At 33.7% G+C, this 8,404-nt stretch overlaps 2 protein-coding genes across 2 annotated transcripts; one reads left to right on the top strand and one right to left on the bottom strand.

Annotated features, from left to right (window-relative positions):
* The first annotated feature begins 199 nt into the window (after window positions 1-199).
* Window positions 200-2,069, top strand: LOC106178090 (sigma intracellular receptor 2). Its single transcript, XM_013561118.3, has 3 exons — window positions 200-390; window positions 1,069-1,213; window positions 1,505-2,069. The coding sequence occupies exons 1-3, from the start codon at window positions 280-282 to the stop codon at window positions 1,804-1,806; spliced, it is 558 nt and encodes a 185-aa protein (XP_013416572.1). The 5' UTR covers window positions 200-279; the 3' UTR covers window positions 1,807-2,069.
* On the bottom strand, window positions 2,051-8,390 carry LOC106178089 (2-(3-amino-3-carboxypropyl)histidine synthase subunit 1). Its single transcript, XM_013561117.2, has 12 exons — window positions 8,234-8,390; window positions 6,429-6,499; window positions 6,204-6,273; window positions 5,476-5,539; window positions 5,109-5,230; window positions 4,587-4,741; window positions 4,203-4,321; window positions 3,869-3,937; window positions 3,563-3,719; window positions 3,136-3,236; window positions 2,860-2,938; window positions 2,051-2,642 (listed from the first exon to the last, which is right to left on the bottom strand). Exons 1-12 carry the CDS (start codon window positions 8,298-8,300, stop codon window positions 2,349-2,351), a joined length of 1,368 nt encoding a protein of 455 aa, XP_013416571.1. The 5' UTR covers window positions 8,301-8,390; the 3' UTR covers window positions 2,051-2,348.
* Between the last annotated feature and the right edge of the window lie 14 nt (window positions 8,391-8,404).

Here is an 8,404-nt window from a genome sequence, read left to right as displayed (position 1 = left end):
TCTTTTACTATTTCTGTAATATAAAGGAATTCACCCCACCCCCTGTCCCCATTGCAGTCTGTTGTGGTTGTCATCAAGACGCAATAACTGCATTATATGCTATTTGTCCCTACTTTACAACAATAACCACTTCGAATAATAACACCATGCATCGCGCTAAAAAAAAAAAATTTGGTCGCCAGGTGTCGACATGTCAGACTGTACGGTACGCGAGTTGACCTGGAATGAACTCGCAACTGTGACCTATGGTAACGAGGAAGGTTACCAGTGAAGTCAGAGATGATACGCATATTTGAGTGGATATTTTGTGTCTTCTTCGGTTTCTCTGCCGTCTGGGGACTAGTCTTCGATTCTTTCATGGTATATCCGAAATGGCTGTATCCAGAATTTGTAAGTTGCACTTCGATGTTGGTTAGCCTGTCCTGTTCGATTGTGTTTATTCAGACTGAAAGCCACGTATCGCATAATATGCTCTCAACAGCAGGCGTATGGTTAACCGTTTACTTTTATATAATCAATTTTTAGAAATGACACTTTATCAACTGCGAACACATTGAAAAAATGAACTATGTGAGAGGGCGTGGCACATTTGTCGCAGACCGTCTCACGTGTTATGGCTCTTTTTTCTGCCAGTTTGCTGTGAATGCGGCAGGCTACCTCTGTGACCGTGAACTGTAGTTGACTGACTGGTACGGACGACTCCATGGAAAGTCATTTTATGACAGATTGATGTCACTTGAGTTATTAATGTTGTAAACTTTCCCCTGATTTAGCATATTCCGTAATCGACATTGGCCAGACTAATTTGTTTTTGGTTGGCTTGACAAAATTTTAAAATTTCTTATGAAGGTATTCACGCACTTACTGCAGATCTACTTGTAATGCGTTAGGTGTCATGAAATAATGAACTTCCGCAACAAAAGCAATCTGGGTATCTCAGGTTTGTCAATGAGGTCTTACATGAAAGTCAAAAAGGTCCTAAAATTATTAGAAATAATTTATTTTAAAAATCATTAATCAAAGATTAGAGTTTGAGCATTAAGTATTTTATTTCATTCATCTTTTCAGGTGCCAAAGGTTCTGGTATGGTATACAGAGCACTACAAAGATCCATTACCTTTAAATCCTCCAGAGTGGCTGCAGGCCTTTGCATGGTGTGAGCAGCTCTTCCTGGTACCTTTTAGCTTTGTGGCAGCATATGCATTTTACAAAGGTTGGAAATATGTTATAAATTTTTATTATTACTATTTTTTTTTTTTTTTTGTATTTTTTGAGTTTTTTATCATATTTACCATATACGTATTTCATTAACCCTCATCTTTAGGACATCAACTTTATTAGCCACATTATTTTGCGAAATTAAAATTATTATTTATTATTTATTCTTAGTGAGTGTTGTTTTATAAGTCAAAAGATCTGGTACGTATAGATTTTTAATTATAATTGGTTTTCATTGTGATATTGATAAATTTATTCACATTATGTCAGTTCATTTTTATCTCAGGTAAGCAGCGCTGGATCCGCATTCCATCAATCATCTATGCCACTCATGTGTTGACCATGATGGTAGCCTATATGTACCATCTCTTCATGCACGACTTCAGCAAGCAAAAATACCCTGGACCAACTACTTCTGAAGAAAGACAACGGCTGATCACAACCATTCTCCCCTTTGGTATCATTCCTGTATTGCTACTGGTTTTCATGGTGAAGGAGGAGAATTATGGGATGCATGGTCACTTCACACACGTGCCACGGCACCATTCACCTTCTAGGAGATCAGAGAGAATTGCTAAGAGAGACTGAGAAGTTGCTATGTTTTAATGAAGCTCCTGGTGATATAATTTGTTTTTATCAAAGGCAGCAATTAACGTGACCAATTTCATTGTCAATGTTTTGTACTTCAAAGTAACAACTCTTTGATGTGACGGTCACAAAAAGCCATAGTATGCAAATATCGACTTTCATACTTTTGTTGAAATGTTGTTTTCCTCTTAACAGTCTTTATCTCACTGTGTGTTTGCAGTGTAAAACTAGGAGTAATAAAACATTTTAGAAAACTGAAACAATATGTTTACTTTACATTATCAAGCAAGTACAACTGCATCCTGATCCCTGCAAAAAAAGGTAGCAAAAGATGTGATATAAACTTTCTAAGTTGGTGCACAGTTTGCTTTTTTTATAAGTTGATGAGCTTTTCAGTTTTCACATTGGAATGAAGGCATCAAGTTTTGTGTTTTCTTGGTGTCTCCCCTCAAAAGCATGAAGAGGCACTGGCCTTTTAAACACTTTCTGAATAATAGAAGCTGTGAGTTACAATCTTTTTACATAGACCATTTAATCATTCTCTAATAAATTTCAGGTTCTTTCTGTTTATCTTTGCACTTGTCGCACGTTCCTTCACAACCTGGTGACCTAGACCGCTTTTCTTTATCTGCAGAGCTTGGCGTTTCATTTAAATTTGTCTGTTTTTGAGATTCAACCCTTTTATTACTTATTTCATCAGTTCTGGGTATTCTTTTTCTCGTTCTGGATGGCCTGTTAGCTTCATGATTGACGGTCCATTGCCCTAAACTTGAATTTGCATAATAATCCATTGGATACCTTTGCTGCCATGCAACACTGTCCAGTGCAACAGAGACCTAAACATCAATTGAAAGCACATATTACACAGGATAGAAGTTGTGTTAACTTTCCATTTTACTTTAACATGACTATTTAATGTTTATAGTAATTAAAGCACCTTAAAGCCAAAGATTTTAAACCAAAAGGTGCTTTATGCATTTTAGAAAAAGGCACAAAAAAAACCACTAAGTATGATGCATAATCTTATTAACAGCAGACATGGAGCCCACTTACCTCATATGGAGTTAACAACGGTTTGTCGAAAGCTGTTCCCCAATCTATTGACAGCCTGGGACATGCTACCTGGACCCAACTGAAAATGAATAATCTTTGTTTACTTCAACTAAACTTCTTGTTATTCAAAAGTCAAAATTCATTTTTTAAAAAAGGGAATAATATTATATAAATTACTAATTGAACTCTCAAGATGACAAGAAAGTAATTCACATGAATTAATGTTCAACATTATTGTATTACTGTTGTTTTTGTAAACCCCTATAAACATCTTACGCATCAACATCACTGAACATCCTCAATTTATCTGGGAAAACTTCAGACAGCAGCACCAGAACATATTCTTTACCAACTTCCTCAATCCTTTTTTGTATATTCTGAAATGATAATGAATCGATTTTAAAACCTGGCAAGTCAATAAAATGATTGCCATTAAACATGGCCCAAAAGCTAAAATTGGCAACATTAGTATATATATCCAAAAAGGTTGACTAAAACATAAACAGTTTTTTAAATTAAAACGGCAAAAGTAACAACAGTCATTTGTGCTCCTTTGCACCAAAATTTATAAGAAATTTATGAGAAAATATTCAATTAGCTAACTGCCGTAACATTTTATGTAGTTCAGTAACAATTAAGCTCTAACAAATTAACAATCAAATTAACAATTAAAATCTAACAAATTATTTGTAACCTTAAATACCTCAAATACTTGTGTAGATCCTTGTCTCCCCAAAGTCCCTAGTATTATACCAAACTTCTTAGCTTTACTAGCTACATCTATTGCACTTTTTCTCATCTGAAGCATTTTTTCTGTATCATAATGTTCTCTAGAGAAAACTTTGCTGTAGGGATCATACCTTCAAAATATAAAAAGTTATAAAGCAAATCAACAGCTATGGTCAATTGTTTTTGCTTTGGTCCATTGCTATTGTTTTTTTAGCACAATTACCAAGAAACACTCATGCACACACACACATACAAACGCTTAGTATGACCCTTGTCTTACCTATAAGCTGGGATCTCAGGATTTGAAATCATAATGGATTCTAAATGAAATCTTCCATCACCAAGATAACTGAAAATAGAAACGTGTCAACTCTAAAAACAATTATATTTTACATTCTAAAATTATCTTAAGAAAAATTGATGTCCTGATTTAACATTACGAATTAATAATATATCCTTCTAAATATGTGCTTAGAAGCATCAAGTCTTTAAGATTTTAAAATAGAAGATTTTAAGATTTTTTAATTAAAATAGTTCAAACACAGCTATCACATTTTTCTTATTTGACAATATTACATGATAGTGTATGGGATTTAAGCATACTAAATACTTACATAATAACATCTATATCTTCAAGTCTTGGGGAGGTACAGCCAAGGATTTCACCAGGAGACAAAGGTTTGGACTGAGGGATGGTAACTTTATATTCAGAGTTTAGTTGCTGAGATGATGCCTGATATAGATCAACTTCAATATATCTCATTTTACTCTTACAATAATAAAATCAAAACATAATACAGCATTTATGTTTTAACATTTTTATAATAGTAAAAGGGTGAAGGGCCTAAGTACGTTAAAGTAGTAAAAACTTATTAATCAGACAAAGTTAGATTATTTGCTTTAGTTTATTGTAATTTGAATTTCCAGAACCTAAACATACATGACATTCTGTCATTTTAAACAATGTAGGCTAAAATATACATAATTTTCAATTTTACCTGGATTGCAGCAACAAACTGAATTGTGCTGACCAAGGCCAGGGATGAACCAGGCTCAAAGTTGTATTTTACAGTTTGTATAAAATGATCCAGGTCAATTTTGATGTCAACAAAAACATACAGCATTCTGACGCCTTCATGTGTGTCAATTGGTACTTGAAAAACAAAAGGCAATCAATTATATATAATCATCATTCAACTATTGTTGACTCACTGTCAAAAGAAAAGCACTAACCTACTAAACTAATACAATCTTCAAATGACAAGTATTTAATAAGAAATGTCTACTTAATACTTATTTGCTCCTCACTAAAATACAATTATACAAAATGTTATACCAACAACCGATGCAATACAAGTTCACATCACTTAATATATATATATATATATATTTTTTTTTTTGTCAAATTGATAAGAAGGGTGGAATCCTCTAAACTATAAATGTTTATACTTCAAATGTTTTTGAGTCACAGATGCTACAAGTAAGTATTCAAACTTTTGGTGATTACTGTGTTCACATACTTAAACAGCTATGTCCATAGTGCACAAGAAAGTCTGCACCAAGAGCCTTGGCAGTGTAATCATCCACACAGCAAGCACCATATGTGACATCCCCCATAATCAAGGTATCTGCATCTGTAAATCTATATGGAAAAAAAATCTTATGCACTCTTATGCCTGGTACTACAATTAAGAATCAAAAGCCATGCCACATATTACAGAACCACATTTTTATTGAAAATAGATAAAATACAAAACTAAAACTTATTTGATATACATTTTTGTACTCTTTTGAATTCATCTTAAATCTATTATCAGCTTCTTTAAAGGATAACACAAGCTGATTTCAATATCAGTAACTCAATGATTCCTAAAAAATCTTACCAACCTTTCAATGATATCAGCAATTGGACAAGCAAACAATAGTAGTCCCTCTGGAAACTGCAGGGCCACTACAATACAATAAGTCACTTCTTTCTAAATTTCTGCCAATAATATATCAACACTTGATGGAAATAATGTATAGCTCATTAAGGATGTTTTTGTTTGTTGTTGGGTTGATCACACTGTATTAAAGAAACAAGCATATCCTGACAAATAGGAAATATATTTTTCTTACAGACAAATTATTAAGTGCTGCATATACAGGTTTATATGTATCATATGGCCTTTAGGATGTGGTTGTCAAATGGTATACAATCCTTTAAACAAATATGGAATAACTAATTCATCACTTATTCATGATTCATATTGCATCCAACAGGAGAAAGGAGGTGGGGTAAGCCATGTTACACCTGGCATCATGACTTGGAGGCCAAAACCAAGAGACTAGTCTGAAGTTGGAAAGAGCTAGAGAGGATAGCTCAAGACCTGGACAGATGGAAGAAACATGCAGGTGGCTTATACCTGACAAGGATAAAAACAACCAAAGCAATTTTTTAGGCCTGATACCAGTCAATGGATTGATTATTTAAATTGAAAATATGGGCAAAGATCAACATCATGCAGGCTTAACCAATCAGAAAAGAGAATTTCTTCACAACAAATGATAAATAGCCCAGTTAGTGATAAAAACACAGTCAAGTTCTGCTTTATAGCAAATCCGTGTTATCCTACCTCTTTTAGCTTGTGCACTACGTATCCTCCAAACAGTTTTATATATTTCGAAATTGTAATTGGCTGGAAGCTGCAAATAACAAGAAAAAAATATAAAAGTACATTTATATTTACATACCATTTATCAAATTACTACTCATCGAAATCATAAAAAGAAAATTAATATACTTTGGCAAAATGTTACTTAGTAATTATATACAAGCAAGAGCTTGAAACAAACAATACCTGCTGGACAGCTTTCTGAAGTTGAACATCATTTAGTATCTCATCTGGAATTTGGTGGGCGATCCGCTTACCTTAAATAAGTTAATGTATCAAAATACCAATCATTCGAAGGTAACAGAAAAGATTATTTGGGTAAATAAATTCTTTTATCCATTCAAATAAATCTTAGATAACAATAGAAAGTCTGAAAATTACTAATCAAATACTTAATTACCAGCATATTACCAAGTCCAACCAATTTTAATTTAAACAGATGTTATGCTAGTTTTTCAGCGAGATAGTCTGATAGAAAAAATATCAAAACATGGATATCTATAATCACAGTATTATACTATAATAATAATAATAATAATAATAATAATAATAATAATAATAATATGTATTTATTTGCAACTTAAAAAGTTGGATTTTACAATAAAAACAAATAGTGGTGAGATGCACAATCTTAAAATATACTTGTAAGTTCATAAAAACCTCAGTTCTTAAAATTTGATAAAGCCCATGGGATAAAAGTTTTTGACGATCGTACAGTCCTCAATTTTGGCACAGTGTACTTATAAACCCGTCGCAAAGTGTAGGAATTAACTTTCATTTATATCTGGTAGCAAATGATGGATTTTGTGTCCTTCAGAGTACATGTTATGCAATAATGTTTTAGATAGTTCATCTCTTCTACAAGCAAGAGTGATAAGTTTACATGTTTCAAGTGCCCCATCATAGGGCAGCTCTGGGAATATAATCTTACATGTGCTCTATCTGGATGGATTCAATTTTATCAACTTGTTGTGTGAGATCTGGGTGCCACACCTGACATGCATATTCTAATGTAGGTCTGCTTACTGATGTGTAAAAGCTTACAAGTTCATTGGTTGGAATACCCGCTCTTTTCAGAAGCTTAAGATTGTGTAGCCTTTTACTTGCTTTTTTACAAATATCACAGATGTGACCTTCCCAGCTCAAATCACTACTGTAGGTATATCAGAAAAATTTTCAAACTGATCAGAAAATTAAAATACTTATATCATCTGAAAGGTAATGCAAAAACCGGATGAAATCATTTGGAATTTTTTAAATATTCCTACAAGCAACAAAGATATTGAAGTTTTTTAACTGCAAAAATCCACCAAAAGTGTCCACACTTCTCAGCTCAAAACCTGTGCCCACTGACCAGCAGTGATCACTCAGGCACAGCAGAGCACCCTGTGTGTCTTTGTGTGCTCAGCCTATTGTCTGGCTCACATAGCCTGTGACTAATCAGGGCAGAGCTATTTCCCTGTGGTAATTTTCACATCATGTAATATTGCGGATTAAATTAACTATACTTCGCAACCTTCAAATTTCATGATTTTTCTACATAATATAGCAAATTTCATAAACTTTGCTGGATATAAATTTCAAAAAGATGATACCAGCACTTACCTGAAATTTTTTAGCATTTTGTAGAGGCAAAACTTAAAACAAGCAGAACCGAAACTTGTCAAAGACTGCAACATGGGAAAATCATGTGACCGGATTTTATTCTTTGATTTACAACTTATTTAGTTAATGGCTTGTATTAGTTTTTTTTACGCAGCGCTAAAAGAGAGATTTAAAAAAGGGGTTCCATAGGCGAACTGTCAGCAGGCCGACTTCAGTTTAACACTTCACTGCCCGTGGACAGTTACGACTGTAGCGCCCCTAGCGGATTGTGATCTACCTAACTACTGATCCTAACCCCTAACTAAGAAGACAGCAACAATCTACAAAACTTCTGATTAAAGATAAAACAACAGAAATAAACCTAATCCAAAACACTCAAAGATTACTTTTTCCTCCTGAAAACACTTTTCGTGAAGGCTTCGCTGAAATCACAACAGGTTGTGACAACTCCATATTACCCCCTTCCCTTTTTGCACGGGGTATGAAAAGGAAAACAACTAGGCAAGACAGACTGTAGGAATCTGAAGAAAAGAGGGTTAAAAAAGAACATTAGTTTG

This window comes from Lingula anatina, chromosome 1, assembly GCF_051362555.1.
Source record: "Lingula anatina isolate TDL-2025a chromosome 1, LinAna3.0, whole genome shotgun sequence".
NCBI lineage: Eukaryota > Metazoa > Brachiopoda > Lingulata > Lingulida > Lingulidae > Lingula > Lingula anatina.
This window is presented reverse-complemented; position numbering and strand designations above follow the sequence as displayed.